We start from the raw sequence: 21,547 nt of genomic DNA on the forward strand, positions 1-21,547 counted from the left end.
CATAGGTTCAAGCACCAGAGTCGCTGTTGCTGCTCTCAACTGTACCTTTCCTGTGGACACGTGCAGCCCACAGATGCCTGTCTGTTGGTCATCACGAGACTTCAGAGCTTCCTGGGACATACTCAGCCTTGCGAGTGAGTTTGAAATAGGTGGGAAAGGCGGTTGGGGCCCAGTTTAGACAGTCCTCCTCTGCCCTGGAAATTGTAACCTCAGAGGCTGAGTAAGCCAAGCCGTGACCGGGAACACGCAGCTGGGCCCCACGCGGAGCACGTGGGTGTTCTCTGTCGTTCTCTGCACATCTCACTATCTGTATGTGGTGTGGGCTTATCCCATATGGAAATGTGTAACAAGGAAACGGTTTGCTTGATATGTATGCCTCACCCCCAGAGTCTTCCTCTGCCACTTAGTGTTCTTGCCTTCTAAAGACCCCCCAGCATGATGCGCCATGACATCCATCTCCACTTCACCCTCAGGGGCCAGGCAGAGCCGTAAGTGAGTGGGATACGTGGGAGGCACTCGTGGTGTGCCACTTTCCCTTCCACGGACCAGATGAGTTACTTCCCCTGGCAGGAGGCCAAGTCTAATTAAGATCCATGTAAAATATCTCAGGCCAGGGCTGCCCGAACTGCTTCAGAAAGGAGCATTAGCCCTCCACCACATGATCCTCCTGGACTGAGTAACTGGCAGGCTCAGGGCCAGCCAACATCTAGAGGTCAAGGTCCATTGAGTCCCATGGAGGGAATATCCAGAATGGCAGAAGGCAAGAGAGAAATGGAGCTGAGCTGGTCATTGCCTGGGATGGAGCCAACCACAGGGACCACTCTGGCCCCTCACACTGCGACAAGAGTGGAGGCAGACGTACTTCTGGAACGTGAGGGCCAGGGAAGCTGTCTTTAGCCTGCCTAAGGCATAGCATTTGGATACAGAAAGATAAGTCACCAAATGAACTTCACGTTGCTTCCTACCAATGAGAGTTACACTTCTTACCTGCAGAACCCCACAGAAGGTCTCTTGGGGAGGAGAAGCATAGCGTGCCATAAGCTGCTTGTTACAGCTTACAAAGTACCCTCTGTTTTAGTCTCTCTTAAGCAATCTCGACACTAGTTGGGGTGGCCTGAAAAGGTGACAGATGAAGGAAAAGGCTCTATCCTGTTCTGAGTCAGGTTCCCACCATGCTGCTACAAACCCAGACTTCACTGCTTGCTCCAGGCCTGTCCTAGGGCCTTGGAGGTGGGCCACCAGCTGCCGAGAAGCAGCCTCCTCCCCTCACCTATCCCAGAGCCATTCGGATGATTTCAAACGTGTCTGTTCCCTCAGTAAATAAACAAGATACAGATCTCCGGTAGGGCAGCCTTGTGATGAGGCAACCTTTGACTTTCATGTCTCTATACTTGCACAGATATTGAGAAAAACAAGTTTACCTGTGTGGTGTTTGAGGGCATGCAGAGAAAGGAGGCAAGAGGAGGCAAAGAAAATGGAAGACAGGGATTGCTCTGGCAAGAATGTGGGCTGGGTACTAACTGGGTACTAACAACACAATAGTGTTCATTTAAAACCAGGCCCCCGCATACGAGAGTATCCTCCCGTAGTGCCCAGTGCGCTTTAGGGGAAGGTGGCCTGTTGTCAGAGTCAGGACACTGGGCTCTGGCCCCAGCCCTGCCCCAAATTCACCATGACCTCTTGGGCAGTCACTCTCACTGAGCCTTGGTTCCCTCACCTGGAAGAAAGAGAAAGAACTTGTTCATGGGCTTAAAGCCGGCTCGCCCAGTTACAGTGATGAGTGTATAGATTGCTAGGCCCTGCCCCAGGTGGGAGCTGAGAACTGGGATTTATACCCACACCGCCCCCCACTCCATGCTTCAGGGGTAAATTTGCTCTCTTTCAGCTCTCCTGTGACTAACCTCTTCACAGCTGAGTTTCAAACTATTCCATTCCTGTTCATATAGTGTTGGCATGCCCTACAGATTATGGAAGGCAAAGTTCTAGAAAAGTCTTCTGAACGAAAGTTCTTTAATGGCTCCCAGAAGAAAGGTGTAAAAAGTGAGAGTGAAGGGGAAAAAGAAAAGGGGGAAAGGCGTATTTAGCCCTGCCCTCAGTTCTAAGAGGAAAGCCACCTACTCCACATAGGTATCTAGCAATTCTTTTTTTTTTTTTCAAGATTTTATTTGTTCACTTGACAGAAAGAGAGAGTACAAGTAGGGGGAGTGGGAGAGGGAGAAGTAGGCTCCCCACTGAGCAGGGAGCTCAATGTGGGGCTCAAACCCCAGACTCCGGGATCATGACCTGAGCTGAAGGCAGACCCCCAACCGACTGAGCCACCCAGGCGCCCCATGTATCTAGCAGTTCTTAAAGGTGAACTCTCTTTTTCCATCCCCAACATGGTAACCAGATCCCGGAGATCCTCAGGTCTAAACAGGGTCACAGTCCCTCATCCACTTGCACCTGCTTTATCACCGGTTTATATCCAGGATAGAGGTCAACTTAAGCCATGGAAAACCACAGAAAGAGAAATGCAAACTTTAGAAAATATATCTATTTACCATAGTACCTCATCATAAAGACCCAAATTAAAATCTGAAAACTAATACAACCTTTATGTAACCTTCACTCCCTTTGTATTGTGCCCTGGGTAACTCCTCCTCAGCTGCCAAATTCCTGGACGGCTGGCAGGAGAGGGGGTTAAAGGAAGTGTTTACCAGGGGTTGGAGTACGGAAACCCCGTCACAGTTGGATCTTGCCCTCACAGCTTTGTGACTTAACGTGAAATAAATTCTCAGATCATAACTCATCCTTTTCAAATGAGAACGTCAAAATGCATTCCAAGGGCCAATGGAAATTACTCTGAATTATTTGATTAACACTTCCCCCCACTACTCACACACACACACACACACACACACACACACACACACTACATTCTTTTTGTTTCTGGCCAGTGGTGCCTCTGCTGACAAAAATAACATCACCTTCTCTGTCAGTTCCCCAAACTACATGAAACCCCAATTGCATTAGTCATGGTGAAGCTACTCCGCTAAGAGCTGGGGCAGACCCAGGACTCCTAAATCCGACAGGCACATTTGCCTCAGATCACTCTGCCCTCCTTTGTCTTTATAAAACTCTCTAACTTTCGAAATGTTGAGGCCATTGTTTTTTTTGTGGGGGGCGGTCCAAGGGGAAGTCGTGGTGTCCGCCAAGGACCTCTGATGCAGGTTTTCTGGACGTCCTATCCTCAAGGCCTCTCAGCTTCAGTTACCACTTTTTTTTTTTTAGATTTTATTTATTTGATAGAGAGAGACACAGCGAGAGAGGGAACACAAGCAGGGGGAGTGGGAGAGGGAGAAGCAGGCTTCCTGCCGAGCAGGGAGCCCGATCCGGGGCTGGATCCCAGGACCCTGGGATCATGACCCGAGCCGAAGACAGACGCTTAACGACTGAGCCACCCAGGCGCCCTTCAGTTACCACTTTTTCATGTGCTTTCCTTCATCTATCCTCCCCACTTCAGCATATCTTTGATCTGTACCCTTTCTTCTCTCAGTCACACCCAGCCTTCTTTCTGCACCTCAGACATGTATCTGAATGGCTGCTGAGGATGAACTCCCAGCCAAATGCTCCCACCCACACCTTGGGACTCTGCTTCTCCAGGTGGTCCTTGTTCCTCTGTTCACTCAGCCGCACTCCAGGCTTCCTGGTCGCCTCCCCCATCCCCCCAGTCCTCCAGCTCCTGTCACCACACAGATCCTTCTCCCTTCTCCTCCAGCCCTGACTCTGTGACTCTGCCCGATGCAATGGCCTGCTCTCATCCCCATTCCCCTGGGCCTTTGGAAGGCTCTTCTTGACCCTGCTAAACTCCATTTTCGGGGCGCCTGGGTGGCTCAGTCATTAAGCGTCTGCCTTCGGCTCAGGTCATGATCCCAGGGTCCTGGGATTGAGCCCCGCATCGGGCTCCCTGCTCCGCGGAAAGCCTGCTTCTCCCTCTCCCACTCCCCCTGCTTGTATTCCCCCTCTCGCTGTGTCTCTCTCTGTCAAATAAATAAATAAAATCTTTAAAAATAAATAAGTAAATAAATAAACTCCATTTTCTTCCTCAAACTCTCTCCCCCTTTGGCCACAGTGGCTCACATCCTACTTTCTGACCACACTTCCTCTCTCTCCCTCAGTGGCTCCTGACTGAGGATTGCCCTGCATGGTACAGATGTTGCTGTAGCCATTTTTAAAAAGTCTGTCAAAATGGCCAGGTCAGGAGCGCCTGGGTGGCTCAGTCAGTTAAGCATCTGCCTTCAGCTCAGGTCATCCATCATTCAAGGGACCTGGGATTGAGCCCTAGGGTGAGCTCCACACAGCGGGAAGTCTGCTCTTCCCTCTCCCTCCACCCCTCCCTCCGGCTTGTGTGCATTCTCATTTTCTCTCTCTCTCAAAATAAATAAATAAAATCTTAAAAAAAGATGGCTAGGTCAATTGCCAGATGGCCCCTGTTTCACCCCCGGCTTCTCTCCCCATTCCTCACTCTCTTCTCATCTCCCCCCCTCACCCTGCCCCCCAGACCACAGGCTCTCCTGTGCCCTGCAGCTCCCAAAAGTGTTGACATCACTTTCTTCCCAAGAGGCTGTTATTTTCAACTATTACTATTGACTCGCAAATCTCTGTGACCCCCTCCTTGCCTGGACTGCAGGCTCACTATCCCTGAGATCTTCCACATCACCTCATAACTCAGTGTCCAACACTAATGTCATTTTTACTTATTTGGTACATTTACCTTACTTTCAAAAGGCTAAAGAAACTTCTAAAATTAAACATAATACAGGGGCACCTGGGTAGCTCAGTCAGTTGAGCATCTGACTCTTGGTTTCGGCTCAGGTCATGATCTCAGGGTCGTGAGACTGAGCCCTGAGTGGGGCTCCGTGCTCAGCTGGGGGTCTGCTTCCCCTCTCCCTCTGCCCCTCCCCCGGCTCCAGTGTGCACGGTCTCTCTCTCTCTCTCAAATAAATAAATCATTAAATGTAATACAGAATAGGACAATTTTCCACAGAAAGGAACTAGACGCAATGGGTAGAAGTTACCAAAAACATCCTAACAATGGACTCAAACGCTTGGGAGCAAGGGACTGTCGAGGGGTTTGCACACTGGGTGCTGACTAGGAGCAGGTGACCTGGGAATTGCCCTCTCGGGATTCTGTGACCCTCTGACAATTAGAAACTGAACCAGAACAGCTCATCTAAAGGGAACAGAGACATCCAAGCTCCTGAAATGAACGCAATTCAAGTGGGCCCAGTACTAGGCTAGGTGTTGGATTGCAAAAAACTGAAACCAATTCTGGCTACTTAACTAGAGAAGGAATGTACTTAAAGGGCTTCAGGCAACTCACGGTTGTCAGGAAGACTGGAGAAGCGTGAGAGGGCGGCCGGGAGCCCAGGAAGGGCAGGGCAGCACAGGAGGGGACCAGCAACGAGGCCTGGATGGCGCAGACCCCGGGATGGGGCCTGAACAGTCCCTGCTGGCTTAGGTCACAAGCACACGCCATAACTGACGAGGACCAGAGACAACATCTGGCCCTTAAATCACCTGTAGTGGGAAGCAGAACCCCACTTGCCACCGAAATGCAGAGAACATCAGATTTCCCCAAATGTGGGGAAAGGAGATTAATTGGCTGAGTAGCCAAAAAATGAGATAGCCCCCACAGGGTCATTCCACCATCTCTCAAGATACCCAGAGTTAAAATTTAAAATTTAAAGTCATCAAGGGACTGCTGGTGGGCTCAGTCGGAAGAGCATGCAACTCTTGACCAGGGCATTGTGAGTTCGAGCCCCCATGCTGGGTATAGAGATTACTAAAAAAATAAATAAACTTAAAAAAAATTTTTTTTAGGGGTTCCTGGGTGGCTCAGTCGGTTAAGCGTCCAACTCTTGATTTCAGCTCAGGTCATGATCTCAAGGTCTTGGGATCGAGGCCTGCCTCGGGCTCCGTGCTCAACGGGGAGTCTGCTTGAGATTCTCTCTCTCCCTCTCCCTCTGCCCCTCCCCCTGAGTGCGCCCCCCCAAAATAAATAAATAAATCTTTTATCCATTTATTTGAGAGAGAGAGAGCATGAGCAGAGGAAAGAGGCAGAGGGAGAAGACTCCCCGCTGAGCAGGGAGCCCGACATGGGGCTTGATCCCAGGACCCCAGGATCATGACCTGAGCTGACTGCAAGACACTTGGGCACCCCAATAAGTAAATCTTAAAAAAAAAATGTTAGTCATTGATTCCTCCTCTTCCCACCCACACTCCAGATCTAATCAGCCTTCAGGGAGTCTGATTAGCTTATTTCAGTCTTTAACATTCAGCCCTTCTTTCCATTCCCACTGCCACCGTCTTCATTCAGATCCCTGTCACCTTCTCACCACAATCATAAAGCCAGTGTTCCTCATATAACCGTCTTGTAGTGTGAAGCATTTGGGCCTCCTAAGGCCTTCTCTTTGTCTCAGAACCCAGGAGACTAGTAGGGGAGGAAGTAGGATTAACATAAATAAGTATGGTGAATCTGCATATGACAAGCAAACATACAGCAAGCAAAATGTTACAGGGGTTAGGGGAGAGATCACTCCCAAATGGGGTAATTGGTGAAGACTTCAGAAAGGTACAGCAATTGAGCCAGGCTTTGAAGGAGGGATTGGACTTAACATCCAAAGATAAACAAGAGAGGATCCAAGGCAGATGCAGCAGGATAACAAAGGCAGAGGCAGGAGTGGAGGGCTTGTCTGAGTTGCTGAGTGGCTAGGTCTAACTAGAGAGGAGGACATTGGATCTCAAATTTTAGTGTGCATTATTGGATGTGCAGCTCTCCGAACTCTGCTTCTGATTCCGTGAAACAAAGCCTTCCACGGAGGCAACTTGTTCCCATACCACACTTTAAGAAACACTGGCTGGAGGGTTTGAGTAAAGAACCTGAAAGAGATCCAGATGGAACGTGAGTTGAAATCAGATCAATGTCAGCACTAGAACTTTATTCTGCTAGTGAATCAAAAGTTTTCTTAGCAGGTAAATGATAAGATCATAATTAATATTTTGAATCCGTTGGCAAATGATCATGAGACACAAAGACCAGTAAGATGGTTTTTATAATGAATCAAATAAGAGAAAGATCTCAACTGGGTTGGCGGCAGTCAGAATAAAAAGGCAAGTGAAGGGTGGGAGACCCTTCTTCCAAGAATTTGCAAGGCTCAATGACTGACAAGTGTAGGGAATCAAGAAATGACCAAAGTTATCATGTTTATTCAAGGTGCCCAATTTGAGTAGCTGGAAAATGGCAGTAGCAACCACAGAAATAGAAAAAATCAGAACAATAGCTGATTTGGGAAGGACTTGATAAATCTGTCTTGTAGACGTGCTGACTTTCAAGGACCATTAAGATGTGGGAATAAGCAACAGACAGTTGGGAAATGGAGTTCCGTAGAGCAGTCTGTGCTGGTGAGCTAGACAAGAGACTTCAGCACATAGTAGCAGGCAGCATGGATAGACGTGACCAATTAGAGAGCGAGGCTGGGAATACAGCCCCAGAGAAAGCACACACGTTAGGGAGCAGGAGAATGAAATGGGTTTAAAAAGAGAGAGAGATGGAGGGGCGCCTGGGTGGCTCAGTTGGTTAAGCGTCTGCCTTCGGCTCAGGTCATGATCCCAGAGTCCTGGGATCGAGCCCCACGTCGGGCTCCTGGCTCAGCGAGGAGCCTGCTTCTCCCTCTCCCTCTGCCTCTCTCCCTGCTCATGCTCTCTCTCTGTCTCTGTATCTCTGTGTCTCAAATTAATAAATAAAATCTTTAAAAAAAAAAAAAAAAAAGAGAGAGAGATGGAGAAGAAACAATCAGAAATCTATGAAACCAAATGATACAATGCCCCAGAAAAAAACAAAACAGGAGAATGGTCATGAAGTTGGAAAAAGGACACTTGGAGAACCACAGGTGTAGAGGCCTCCTCGAGAAGTTCAAGTGTGGAAGGTAGGAGAACAAGAGTAGTTTGCATGGACAAAGGCAGACTGTATTTTTAGGATGAGAAGAGACCAACTGTGATCTTTGGGAAAAGGGGAAGGCTTCTGGGGGAGCTGGAAATCAATGAATGAGAGAGTGAAGGAATGAAACAAGCCTACTTCCTATAGAACCAGGTGCTTTCATGTATGAATGAAGGTCAGTTCTCTGAGATAGATATTACCTTGTTTTTTTCTAACAGGGAAATTGAGGCTTTTACCATGGCTATAGAGTGACCTTTGAAAAATGTAAATCAGATCACGTCACCCAGACACTCCCCTCTGATAGCCCATCATTGCACTTCTAGTAATACATGAGGAAACCGGGGCACAGAGAGGATGATTCACTTGCGGAAAGTCAGCAGGGAGCAGATTTGAAGCTGGGCACTGCCTCCAAAGCCCTTACCTTGGCTTACAAAGCCGCAGGTGCTCGGGCTCTTGCCTCCCTCTCCCACCTCTTGGCATACCACTGTCCTGTCTTACTGGCTTCTCCGTTTTTCCAAATTGGCGAGCACATTTCCACCAGGTCCTTGGCACAAACAGTTCCCTCTAATTGTAGTGCTCTTCCCCTAGTTTTCACAAGTTGGTTTTATGTCATTGATCTCCGCTCAGATGTCACCTTCTCAGGACATCCCTGATCGTTCAATAAAAAGCCACCCAGTCACTATCACGTCACCCTATTTTAATTCTCTGAAGGGCTTTTATCATTTTCTTGTTTGTTTGTTTAAGATTTTATTTATTTATTTGACAGAGAGAGACACAGCGAGAGAGGGAACACAAGCAGGGGGAGTGGGAGAGGGAGAAACAAGCTTCCCGCTGAGCAGGGAGCCCGATGTGGGGCTCGATCCCAGGACCCTGGGACCATGACCTGAGCCGAAGGCAGACGCTTAACGACTGAGCCACCCAGGCGCCCCTCTTGTTTGTTTTCTTACGGACGTCCGCCCCCAAGTAGATTTACGGGTCACCAGATCAGGGAGCTCGTCTCCTTGGTCACTGATGTGTGTCCAGAGCCGGGGAGGCGGCCTGACGCACGGTGGAGGCTCAATGAGTGTTTGTTGAAAGAATGAATGGCTCTAGTGAAAGAGACACCCCGAGACGCAGGCCCGGAGTCGCCGGAGCGCGAGCCCGCGGCCCGCGAGGCATTCTGGGGGTTGTAGTTCCGGGCGCGTCCGCGGTGGCGCGGGCCTGCGTCGGCCGCGCTCTCTATGGTCGGGGAGGACAGAGTGGCCCAGCTGTTGCCATGGCTTCTTGGTCCCGCCGCGGGAGGGAGGACGCCCCGCCAGGCGCCCGCTAGCTTCGGCGCGGGGTGGACCGGGAAGCGGAAGGAATCCGGTGCGGTGGGTCCCAGAGCCTGGGGCGGAGCGCTGGGGCGCCCGGAACCCCGGAGAGCCGCGGGGAGCGGGGGAAGCGCTTCCTTCCCGATTTGCGGAGTAGAGCCCGTCTCCCCACGCCCACCCCCACTGCTCCGTGAGTAAAGGGTCGTCACCATCCCCATTTTCCCGCTGGGCTAACAGGCTTGAAGAAGCTAAGCGGCTTGCTCGAGGTCGCTCTCCTGGGAAGTGGCAGAGCCCGTCCTAGAGCCCGGGACTGCCCCTTTGCAGTCCCTCCGGGCAGCCCTTATCCTCGCCGGGGCGCATTCTGGTGAAGCCTGGGTGGGGTCCTTACACTCCTCCGGCCCGACGCCCCCATCGGTGGTGTGGTCCGGCTTGCTACACTGAATGCCACCCTGCACAGCCCGGGTAGGGGTTGAGTGAGGTCTTAGGGGGGAAAGTTCCACCACCTTCCACTGAGAGTCTGAAAAGAGGGGCTAGATAAGACAGAGTTACATTAATACAGCATCAGGACGTGATGAAAGCAAAGTACATTCCGTGTGGGCAGATTCTGTTAGCTTCGTTTAGCCTCTGGTTTAATAGATGTGGAAACAGGTTCAGAGACATTAAGTAACTGTCCTAGGTTTACAGTTTGTGGGTGGAGTGAGGATTCCAACCTATTTTTCTCTGCCTTCAAAACCTATGTGTTTTATATGCTGCCATGTTGCGGTTTTTTGTTTTTTTCCAATTTACCAAAATTTCTACTTCCGTGGTGGCTGCATGGTGTAGACCAGTCACTCCGGGAGCATGGGCCCCAGACCAGCAATATCAGTGTTAACTGAAAACATGTTAGAAATTACATTACTGGGCACCACCTCAGACCTACTAAGTTTGAAACTGAGAGGGGAGCCCAGCATTCTGCAATTTAACAAGTCCTCAGGTGACTCCGATACACACTAACATTTGAGAACTACTGGTGATTGATATAGGGGTCATGATAAAGTGCAGATTCTTTCAGTCAGTCTGGGGAGAGACCAGGGATTCTGCATCTCTTTTTCTTTTCTTTTTTTTTTAAGATTTTATTTATTTTTTATTTGAGAGCGAGAGAGAGCACAGCAGCGGGAGGGACAGAGGGAGAGGGAGAAGCAGGCTCCCGGCTGAGCAAGGAGCCCGACCTGGGACTTGATCCCAGGACGCTGGGATCATGACCTGAGCGGAAGGCTGACTTAACCAGCTGAGCCACCTAAGTGCCCAGGATTCTGCATTCCTAGCCAGTGCCTGGGTGATGCTGAAAGTGCTGGTCCACAGACTGGCAAGGGTGTAAATTACACTTTAGAGCAGCGGTTCTCAAACTTGGACGCACATCAGAATTACTTGTGGAGCTTTTAAAAATAGGATACCCGGGCCCCACCCCTGACCAAATGAATCAGACCCTCTGGGGGTGGGGGGTGGCAGCCGGTAAAAACTCACCAGGTGATTCTGCCTTGGCAGTGAGGGTTTAGAAGTAGCGGTGTGAGGTTGGGAGTCAGGCAGTGATAGATTTGAATCCCAGCACCTCCAGGTATCAGCTGTGTGACCTTGGGCAAGTCACATCTCTTGCTCATATTTTCTTTATTTACAAAATGAGTGTAAGTAATTCTTCGCTTGCCTGGTAGCGTGAGGATTCTGTGAGACGTGTGTACGAAGCACCTGGCACCGAAGGGTGTTCCGTAGACACAGAGATTGGGGAGCCAGGCCGACTTGGAGAGGTCTGTGCTAGAGCCTGGTAGAGGTGAGTTGGCAGTTGCAGCCCCTAGCTTGCCACAGCTCCCGTCTGTGTGCTTCTCCCCCCACAGCCAGCAGCCTTCGGTGTGGAAGAATGGCAGTGAGCCACTCGGTGAAGGAGCGGACCATCTCTGAGAACAGCCTGATTATCCTGCTGCAGGGCCTCCAGGGCCAGGTAACCACCGTGGACCTGCGGGATGAGAGCGTGGCCCGCGGACGCATAGACAATGTGGATGCTTTCATGAACATCCGCCTGGCCAACGTCACCTACACAGACCGCTGGGGGCATCAGGTCGAGCTGGATGACCTCTTCGTGACGGGCCGTAATGTCCGCTATGTCCACATCCCAGATGATGTGAACATCACAGCGACCATTGAGCAGCAGCTGCAGGTCATCCACCGGGTGCGCAACTTCGGCAGCAAGGGCCAAGGCCGGCGGGAATTTCCCTCCAAAAAGTATAAATGAGCCTTTCCCTCGGCCAGCTCCAGTCCCCACTCAGGTTCCTCCAGAGTTCTACTGAGCCAACCGCCTGCTCCTCTCCCTGCCCAGAGCCCGGAAAGAGAGCGGGGCCGGCCCAGTCACAGCTGCCTTTCACAGGGTCCCGTCTCCTAGACTCACTCTGGGATCCTACTTACCTGTCTGTGGCCTTGATCATTTACATCGGAATCTGATTTACTGATTTAGGGAATCTGCCAAATCGTTTTCAGCCCTCTCCCAGCGAGGGTTCTCGAGTGTACTCAGCCTGAGCCACCCCTGAGCGTTCCGGTTTCTCACAGTTGTGTTTGCTTTCTCAGAAAACTTGGATACAAACAAGTCCGTGCCTCATGCTTTCCCTGATGTGTGCTGGGCTCCGTGTGGGTCCTACGTCATAGGGCAGTGGTGCTTAAACTTGGCAGCACATTGCCATCACCTGTCCCACCATCAGCTATTCAGATTTCATTGGTATTGGGTGTAGCCTGGACACTGGGATCCTTTTTAAGTTTCTCAGGTGAGGGTCACCTGGGTGGCTCAGTTGGTTAAGTGTCTGCCTTCGGCTTCGGTCATGATCCCAGGGTCCTGAGATCGAGCCCCGAGTCGGGCTCCCTGCTCAGCGGGGAGCCTGCTTCTCCATCTCCCTCTGCTGCTCCCCCTGCTCCTTCTCTCTCTCTCTCTCTCAAATAAATAAATAAAATCTTTAAAAAAAAAAGTTTCTCAGGTGATACTAATAAGCAGTAAAGTTTGAGAATTGTAGGTGAGTGCTTCAGTCTGGCCAGATGGAAAGTGGCTTTTCTGTTCAGATTCCCTGTTGAAGAGGCTGTTCGTCTCCTTGCTCTTCCCTGAGGTAGGGAGGTTGAGGTAATCCTGGGCGCTCCCCTCGAGTGTGGGAGCTCATCCAACAGCAAGAAATCAGGCTCCGATTCTGAGAAGTTTGGGGGTCCTCAGGAAGAAGGGGCTCTCGGGTAGAACCCAGGTCTTTGTCATAGCTGCCTTGCAGCCATACCAGCCCTGCCACGGGCAAGCAACCATCTCAATAAGAACAGCTGTGTCCTCATCAAACATCCACAGAGCAGCTGCCGTGTGCCAGGCCTTCTGCTGAGCACACACTGTCGAATTAGATTTGGTCCCTTCCGGAGCGGGGCTTACGGTCTAGTGGGGGAGGTGGTCAAGAACCACGAGCAGAAATCCAGCCTGAGGACTGCCGCGCCCGAGTCTCAAGTAAGGCAGGGGCCTTTGACCTTCGGATGCTTTCACTTCTCCAGGGGGACTTGAGTGCCCACTTGGGCACTAGCAGCTCAAGGCACCGCGTTCACCTTCCCTCCCAGTCTTTGTCAAAGTGTTGTCCTTGACCCACCTCATCAGAACCCACCGGGACGTGTCTGGAAAAGCCGCTTTGCTGGTTCCCCCTTCCCCGATGTGAACCAGAATCCAGAACCCAGGAATCTGCATCATTAACACCCACACACCCACCCACCATGATTCTTTGGAATACTGTTTATTTCATCGCCTAGAGGTCCCAGAAGTCCCTGAGACTTGACCTCTGCCTTCAGGAGAGAACAGTGGGTTCTAGCAGGGAGACGACAACTCTGAGTTTCCAGGCCCCTCTGACAGCCCCAGGTGAGGGGAGCAGCACCACAAGGTACCTGCCGCGCTCAGAGGAACCAGAGGGCAGGCACAGAAGGGAGGGCCTCGCTGTGGGGTTGTCGTGGGGATGTCAGCGTGCTTGCAGTAAGCGGGGAGGGCCACCCCGTCCGGAGGGACGAATGCGGGGAGTCCCACAGCAGCCTCTTTGCAGATGTCTCCCACATGTCCGCAGATGTTTCCAAACGTGAAGAGGGCTTATGCTGGGAGTTTGGCCCGGAGATGGAGGAGAGATCCCGTGCTTTTAAGTGGTGTGCCAGCACTTCTGTGGCCTCAGCAGAGCAAGGGAGAGCCCCCAGGCCGGGGAGGGGAGCCCTCAGGCTAGCACGGACTGCTCAGACCCAAGCACATGTCCTCATTCCAGAAACATCGGAAGCATCGCGCGCCAGACCCCGCAGGCCCACTGTCATCCCTACGTGAGGCGCTGGAAGGATAGAGCTGAAGGAGGGGAGACAGGCCGGCTGAGACACTCATGCTGAACCCCTAAATCTGCAAGCCCCAGGGATATGGGTCTTTTGGCATCTGGTCCTGGATTGCTGGGAAAGGCTGCCAGGGGCCCAGGAAGGATGGGGGGTGAGCTTAGTGCCCAAGAGCCCATGGCGAGCCGGATTCCCCCAGCTGCTGCCACCATTTGTTCCACTAAGCTATCTAGTCACCATACCAGCTGCTAGAAGGAACGTCAGGATGGACAAGGGTCCTGCCCCCGGGAAGCTGAGGTTCTACAGGGGAAGACTGACCATTAAAAAAAGTAAAAATTCTGACAGATGTCATGAAGGAAATAAACAGGGTATTCTAGAGAGAACACAGAGATGGTTTTATTTTGGAAAGTGTGGTCTGAAGAAGCAAAATGTAAACCAAGAAGGACCCTGCTGTTTAAAGAGCCAAGGGAAGGCAGAATAAGCATCCAGTGCAAAGGTCCTGGGGCGGGCACCCTGGGGGTGGGGGCAGTAACCTGATCACTGAGACCATCAGAGGAGAGAGAAGCACGTGAGGCTAGAGAAGGGGACAGGGCTGGAGCAAATGATACCAGGCCTTGTGCGTGAGGAGCGTAGTGGTTCCAGTTCCCAGTGCGTGAGAAGCAGAACTTGAATGGTTCCTAACTCAGCTGAGTTCCTACTTCACCCCATTCAGCCAGCGTGGCAGAAACTCAATGCCGCCGATTCAAAGTTCTCCCTTTCCTTGGAACTGGTTGAATTCTAGCACATTTCCCTTAAAGGTGGCCAGCGTGGGAAAGGTGGTCTGGTCTGATGCTCATCCAATCATGCTAGCATCGCTGAGATGTCCTCGTTTCCTTCTGGCCTTTTGTGGTCAGCCCACTCAGGCTGCCACCAAGTTGCTCCTCCCTGACCCACAGACCCCTTCAGGAGTAACCCATACCTCTCTCGGTGTTCAGATTTTTATTCTACTTTTCCCAGGCCTTATTAGGCCCAGGAAATTCTTAGGCTCTTGGCTTAGTTAGGCCCTGTTTGCCCAAATGCAGCACACAGCTGTTTCTTTGGAGGGTTTTGTTCCTTCCTGGCACTCCCCCAGGAAAAGGGCACAGCTCTCGGTGCTCCCCAGGCCCTGAGACCCAGCTGACACCCTCCAGCTCCCAGGCTGAGGAGAAGCTGGTCTAGTCTCAGGGACTCCCCCCCCCCCACAAGTCTCAGTCTCCCAGATCCCCCTTGCTACAGTTTTCTAAATTTGTACGTGGATAGAAATTCTTTCCATTCCTCCCTGAAGGCTAGGCTTTTGGAATTCAGAAGCTAAAAATGAGCTCTACATTCTGTTGTATCATTTGTTTCCCAAAGTCACGAAGGCAGAGTAACGTAACTATCTGCATAAGGGAAGGGAGGGACACCAAAGAAAATATGAAAAACATATTTCCAAATGTTATCGCCCCACTGGATTTGGTGTTTTGCTGCTCGTTGCCGTGGTCTTTGTTCAAGCATGCCCCCCATGGTGGTGTACACGTATGCTTGAACAAAGAAATTCTGATTGCTCCAGGTAGCCTGCTGGGTCCCCATCTTGCCCTGCCCTCCTGGAGAGAAGAGGCACACACTGTGTTAGGTCTCTGTCATTTGGAGGAGGGGACTGCCAGGGTGGGCATACAGCTGGAAGTTCAGATCTCCCCGGGAGCCATCCGAGTGATGCAGCCCCCCCCCCTGCCCCCGGCTCTCAGCCAGATGGGACATGAAGGAGAGCATCCAGCTCCCTGAGTTCCAGTCTGGCATCCCCAGCTGAAGGGCCCCCCGCCCAAGGGCAGCAGGGGTCCCTTGAGCTCCTGTCAATGTTTCCCAAAGGACCCAGAGAAATAGCACATAGTATGTGAAGGGTGACCAAGCTGGTGTGCTCTCTGCTTCGGGCTGGAATTACACTAACAGAGTAGTGGTCACTCTGGCTTGCTCCCCCTGATCACAAGCCCTAGGGTCTGTAAAACGAGGCTTATAATCAATAAAAGGGAAGAAATGACTTGATGTGGGTTGTATGGGAGACAAAATCTTACCGAATATGAGGCTCGTGTGGAGGGAAAATACTAAGAGAAGCTTTGATGGCAAGAAGATCAGGAACCACTGGTCCAATCCAACTCTGTCATTTTACAGTTGAGGAAACTGAGGCCCAGCTTCTTCAGAGTGAAAGGGAAGGGGGAGGGCTCTCCTCAGGTCCCATGGTGAAGTTAATGGCTGAGTGCCAAGATGGTCGTCATAAATAGCTACCACTTGCTGACTCCGACTACCGGCTAGGGCCTGTGCCAGGGGCAGGAGGAGGGCAGAGCCATAGTCTGTTTGGTCCCCCTGGACCCCCACCATCTAACTCAGTGCTCTGCACCTAGCAGGCACGCCATAAATCTTCATGGAACGGAAGAATCCTCTCCTTTCATCCTAACAACAACCCTGGAGGTATATATTCATAGCCTCATGTTACAGAGGAGCCAACAGGCCCAGAGAGGTGAGGTAACTTGCTCAAGATCTCCAGATCGAAGAGCCAGGGAACAACACAGTGGGGATTTGAACTCAAGTCTGTCTGACTCCAACTCCATGATCTTAACTATTATACCACACCGTCCTGCATCCCAGACATCACATCAATGGTGGCCCAGACCGGGTGTGGGGCTGGCACTCGAAACTTTGCCATACCCAGGCCTTGGGGCTTGGCCACAAGGAGAAGCCAGAAGCCAGCAGTAAGTAGGGTATGCTGGGTCACAGAAGCGTGAGGGAGCTCCTCAGGGGTGAAGGTTTCTTCCTCTGCTTCTGTGACAGGCAGATCTGCCTATACCTCGTCAAGCAAGCATCTCTGCTGTTGTGACAGGCGTCACTTTGTTATGGCAGTACCATCTGCCAGTGTACCCAAAGTTGGAGAGCCTGCAGGCAGCAGGAGCGAGCGCGAGCGTGCGCGCACGCGTGTGTGTGTGTGTGTGTGTGTGCGCGCGTGGTGCAGCCAGTCTCCTCATGTTGGTGTCCTGACGACAGTTTTTCATTTCCTCTGGCTGGCACCTTTCGTTTCTATTCATTACTTCTTCTCCCCTCTTTTTTCTTCCTCCTCCTCTTCTTTGTTAAAATGCTATATTGTGAAGCAACGGGAAGTCTCTGGGGGTTGGGGATGGTGGTGTCAGCTCCAAGTGATTCATCTAGCTGATAATTAGAACTCTGGAAAACCCAAAACTCATTGCTGGCAGAGTCAGGGCTTGCTTCCGGAATCCCTAGGCTTTTCCCTTTGTCAGAGACAGACGCTGGGGGGCCCTGGCCTGGCTCCTTTGTGCCTGCCTTTCAGTCCCCAACTATACTGAAGTGAGTGTGAGCACTCTTACGGGCCATGTCCTGTGAGAAGCTGTTTCCATCCTCACCCAATCCTCTCAGTGACCCCATGAAGTGTGATCCCTGTTCCGACAGAATGGTAAGGTTGGGGAACTCACACGGAGTCGCTCAGCTTGTGAGAGACGCAGCAAGGACTCACATCTGCCAGACTTGGTTCAAGTCACAACCTTGCCATTATTAGCTGTGTGTCTTGGGAGAGGTTACTTCCCCTCTCAGAGCTCTAGCTGCTGCTTCTTCTGTAAACAGACTCCCAACACTGATGCCTCTAAAGTGCTTAACACAGCATGTGACAACAACAGCGGGAGCTGTTTTGATTCCTGTTGTCACTTAGCCCTGTCAGCTCAGTGGGCACCAGGCATTCAGAGAGACAAAGAGATGGACACAGGAGGAGGCAGCCAGACTCACACTGGCTCTCGTGTCCTGGCACTGCCTGTTTGGAGATGACAAATGCACATACACGGAAGCACCTGGCCACACGCCCCTAGGAAAACCCAGCAGGGCACATAGGCTTGGCGATGAGTGCCCACACATGGATACAGAGTGACGCAGGAGACAGCTGAAAAGACACCCGGGACTTAGACATGCGGCCAGCACACCGGCTCACACCTCTGAGACAAAGGAGTAGGGCCACGGTCGGTCGTTGGTGCTGCTGCCACTGAACCCTTCTAGCAGCTTCTGGATGCCAGAGGAGGGAAGCCAGGGTCTCAGAGGGCCCCAGTGAGTCACCCGCCTGATGCAATCCCTTTAAAGGGCTCATCTGCTGGTGCAAGAAGCTGATTCATGGAGGGCGTGGTTGCTGGAGGAGGAGGAGAAAGGGACCGAAACTGCAGCAGGAGGGACTGAGAGGTTAGATGGCTGGAATTGTTTATAGGACCTCTTCACTGTAAACGTCCCTGGTCAAGGCTCCTGGGATCTTCAGGTTGGAGCGGGGTTTCTACAAAGGCGAGGGCCCCAGAGTGAAATAAATTGTGAGAGCTGAGACAGGAATTCCTGTCATTTTATTGAGCCCAACTGCAGCGCTCTCCGCACAGAGAGATGGGGATCAAGGAAAAGCCATTTTTCTGACAAATACACTGCAACTGGCCGATCTTCCAACTGCGGGAGACTTCTCCCAACCCTGCAGGGCGAGGGTAGGGCACGCGAGGTCCTGCGGAGCTGGGGCGGGGGCGGTGTGCGCGTCCCAGCCTCGCCGCAGACATAGATGAGCGGTAAGTACCGCCCCTTTAGGGTCTCAGCCTCCAATCGTTTCACAGATTTCGGCCCAGATCCCACCCTGAGGCCAATCCTCAATCGGATTCCGGCCCCCTGCCTGAAGGCTTCCGCCCATTCTCAAGATGGCGCCCCAATCCCGAGGCCTCGGGGCTGCAGACACAGGCGAGGGGCGGGGTCGGGGGAGAGGGGTGGGGCTGCGGTTCTGGCCCGAGAGGAGGGGGCGGTGCGTCACTTCCGTTGTCAGGTGGCGGCGCCGCAGCCATGGAGGGAGGCGGCGGCGGCGGTGGCGGCTCGGGTGGCTGCGCTGGGAGGCGGCGGTGAGCGGCTCCCACGCCCCCGGCCCGGCCCCGGCCCCCCGGGACGGAGCGCCGAGCAGTCCCGGCTCCGGGCTACGGACTATGGGCGAGCAGCGCTGAGCACCGGGGGAAGGTGAGGGCGGGGGTCCCGGAGCGGGGAGCCGGGCGGGGGGGTGCGGGTTAGCGGGGCGGGCCTCAGCGGCCGTGGCGGTGGGACCGGGGTGACAGCTCGAGGCCGTCCGGGTGCGACAGATATGGCAACAGCGAACGCCCCCTCCTCTGCTGGGGTCTGCCCTTCCCGGGCGGCGGGGGCGGGGGCTGCTGTGCGCTGGGTACCGGGCGGCCGCGGGGAGCCTCAGGTCCGGCCGCAGCTCTGGGAGGTGGGCACTGCCAGCCTTGCCCGGAGTCATTCTGCCAGTGAGTGAAGGCACCGGCGTTTGAACTCAGCTAGGTTTTCCCCGAGACACCCTCTGCCTCTCCATGCTTCCCTCCCGATCCCGAGAGGGACTTGAAAGTTAGAACGACTCCCCAGGGCGGGCCAGCCAGGGCTCCCTCCAGGAGTTCTCACCCGTCTTAGCTGGGGAAATTTGGGCATCGCGGGAGGCGTTCAGGTGCGGGTCAGAGCTACCTGGCTGCCAGCGCTACGTTTGGCCGGCCTTTTCCTAGAAGATAGCACGCCGCTGTGGTCAGTTTCACCTGCTGTGCCGGGTCAGGCCCGCCCATTCCCACGCCACTCGGCCACACCTTCCGGGCAGTGGGTAAGGGCTTTGGGATTTCCGACCCTGCGTTCTCTGCCAACCCCCACTCCCTAGGTTTGATGCCCGTTTGTTGGCGGAAGGAAGAGATGACAGGTGCCTTTGGTGGCAGGATAGACTTTGCTCTGTTTTAAGTCAAGGGAGAAACCGGTTGGCTTTGCTTGGTTTTGAGAGCAGTGGGGAAGAAGGTCGTCACCCTGGGCTGGGCACATTTCCCTCTTGGCTTAGTTTTGCATGAGATAAGGAAGAGCAGAATATGTAATTGTATGGCCTGAGAATCCTTGTTTGTAAACAGTGCTTGTGAGCTGCTCCGGGACTCCTTGACCGCCCTGCTATATGAGCGGTTTCGGGAGGTAGCCCTCATTTATTCATTCATTCCCCACATGACAACAACCGTGTCTTTGCCTGGAGAAGCAAGCACTCTCTGGTATAGTGGTGAAGAATGGGCTTTGGAGCCAGACTCCCTGAGTTCAAATTCTGGCTCTGCAGCTTTCTAGCTGTGTGACAGTAGGAGAGTGGTATCACCTCTCTGTGCCTCAGTGTCCTCATCTCGAAAACAGGAGTGATAACATAGAGTTGTTGTGAAGATTAAAAAAGTTAACACACGTAGGAGCGCCTGGCTGGCTCAGTCAGTGGAGCTTGCGACTCTTTTTTTTTTTTTTTAGACTTTTTTTTAAAGATTGTATTTATTTGTGGGTGGGGGGAGGGAGAGAGAGAGAGAGCGCACACAAGTGGGGAGGGAGAGGGAGAAGCAGACTCCCCACTGAGCCAGAAGCCCCGTGTAGGGGCTTGAGCCCAAAACCCTGAGATTATGACCTGAGCCGGAGTCAGATGCTTAGTCAACTGAGCCACCCAGGTGCCCTGAACTTGTGACTCTTTTTTTTTTTTTTTTTTAAGATTTTTTTTTTTTTTTTTTTTATTTGAGAGAGAGAATGAGAGAGAGAGAGCATGAGAGGGGGGAGGGTCAGAGGGAGAAGCAGACTCCCTGCTGAGCAGGGAGCCCGATGCGGGACTTGATCCTGGGACTCCAGGATCATGACCTGAGCTGAAGGCAGTCGCTTAACCAACTGAGCCACCCAGGCGCCCGAACTTGTGACTCTTGATCTCAGGGTTGTGAGTTCGAGCCCCACACTGGGTGTAGAGATCACTTAAAAATAAAATCTTAAAAAAAAAAAAAAAGTTAACACATGTAAAATACACAGAACCATGTCTGTCACATGATACATGTTAGCTCTTATTCTTATTTCAAGAAGCTGGTGGCCTGGTTAAAGGAGACTGACCTGTAAACAAGTAGTTGAAATAAGGTGTAAGAAAGCTAGCAGCAGCAGGCACAGAGGGCCGTGGGAGCCCAGCCTGGGTGGGGGGCGGATCCTGGGAAGGCTTGGCAGAGGTGATGACAGTGGAGCTGTGTCTAGAAGGATGGGAAGGCTTAGCCAGTGAGCATGAAAGGGTAAGGTGTTCTACTTAGAGATAAGTACAGGCATAGTTTGTTTTTTCAATTGAAAGTTTTAATTAATTTATTCATTTAAGTAATCTCTACACCCAAAATGGGGCTGGAACTCAGGACCGCAAGATCAAGAGTTGCACGCTCCATTGACTGAGCCAGCCAGGCGCCCCTGAGTACACGCATAGTTTATTCCAGAAGCCTCAGATTGTTCCATATGGTGGTGTGAAAGTCACCATGGTGCCAGGTAAGGCAGTATCGGCTGACAAGGAAATGCCACGTTAACAAGTTAGGACTTTATGCCAAGGGCAGTGAAAAGCTTTTGAAGCAGAGGAGTGACATGATTGGATCTGTGTTTTAGAATGATCTGTGTGGAGTCAGTCCCAGCAGAGGAGGGACGAGGAGGGGAGAGCCTAAAGGACTGGATTCCTCTCAAGAGGCCACCGCAGGCCCCTGAGCGGGGAGAGTCCGTGCCACGGTGGGGGGTCCCTGCCGAGAAGGCACTTGTAGGCAGAGGGTGGCAGGTGTCAAGCTCCCTGCCTTGCTCTGAGCTCCTTCGCCCAGCACGGGGGTGCCTGCTGCATATGCCCCTCTCTTCCTGGGGTCGCAGGTCGCTTGAGCAGCTGGGGAGGTAAGGCTGCCCTCTCAGAAGGCCTATCGTACAGGGTGCTGCCCTCGCTCCCGTGTCTTTCATTCAACCTGGAAAGGCAGCAAACTGTTCTCATTAAGAGCCTGTTTAGCTCTGCAGTAAGACAGATCTGACTTCCAATCCCAGCCCTGCTGGTCGCTAGAGGTAGCTTATTCTCTCCATGCCCAGCTTTGTCATCTGTAAAGTGGGGACATCAAGGCCCCTCCCTAGG

At 52.4% G+C, this 21,547-nt stretch overlaps 2 protein-coding genes across 6 annotated transcripts in view; both read left to right on the forward strand.

Moving 5' to 3' along the window:
* Positions 1 to 73: 73 nt before the first annotated feature.
* On the forward strand, positions 74 to 11,881 carry LSM10 (LSM10, U7 small nuclear RNA associated). Of its 4 annotated transcripts, none has more exons than XM_078073403.1 (2): positions 74 to 134; positions 11,139 to 11,881. In XM_078073403.1, the coding sequence occupies exons 1-2, from the start codon at positions 74 to 76 to the stop codon at positions 11,531 to 11,533; spliced, it is 456 nt and encodes a 151-aa protein (XP_077929529.1). In that variant the 3' UTR covers positions 11,534 to 11,881. The 4 variants fall into 4 exon arrangements, with proteins under 4 accessions (XP_077929529.1, XP_077929530.1, XP_077929528.1 ...); XM_078073404.1 differs by lacking the exon at positions 74 to 134 and adding an exon at positions 139 to 270; XM_078073402.1 differs by lacking the exon at positions 74 to 134 and adding an exon at positions 9,155 to 9,325.
* Positions 11,882 to 18,242: 6,361 nt separating this feature from the next.
* Positions 18,243 to 21,547, forward strand: part of STK40 (serine/threonine kinase 40) — a 38,114-nt gene continuing 34,809 nt past the window's right edge. Inside the window, exon 1 of one of the 2 annotated variants that reach the window (XM_078073409.1) lies at positions 18,243 to 18,621. The gene's annotated coding sequence lies outside the window, so the exon portion shown is untranslated. The remainder of the gene's footprint in view (positions 18,622 to 21,547) is intronic. The other variant, XM_078073410.1, reaches the window with a different exon arrangement.

The sequence above is a fragment of the Halichoerus grypus genome, chromosome 5, assembly GCF_964656455.1.
Source record: "Halichoerus grypus chromosome 5, mHalGry1.hap1.1, whole genome shotgun sequence".
Classification (NCBI taxonomy): domain Eukaryota; kingdom Metazoa; phylum Chordata; class Mammalia; order Carnivora; family Phocidae; genus Halichoerus; species Halichoerus grypus.

Excerpts from the sequence above, each read along its gene's own strand:
- LSM10 (XM_036108118.2), top strand. The coding sequence starts at position 9,199 with ATGGTCGGGGAGGACAGAGTGGCCCAGCTGTTGCCATGGCTTCTTGGT. Across the intron at positions 9,461-11,138 it reads ACGCCCACCCCCACTGCTCC|CCAGCAGCCTTCGGTGTGGA; the intron begins GTGAGTAAAGGG and ends CTCCCCCCACAG.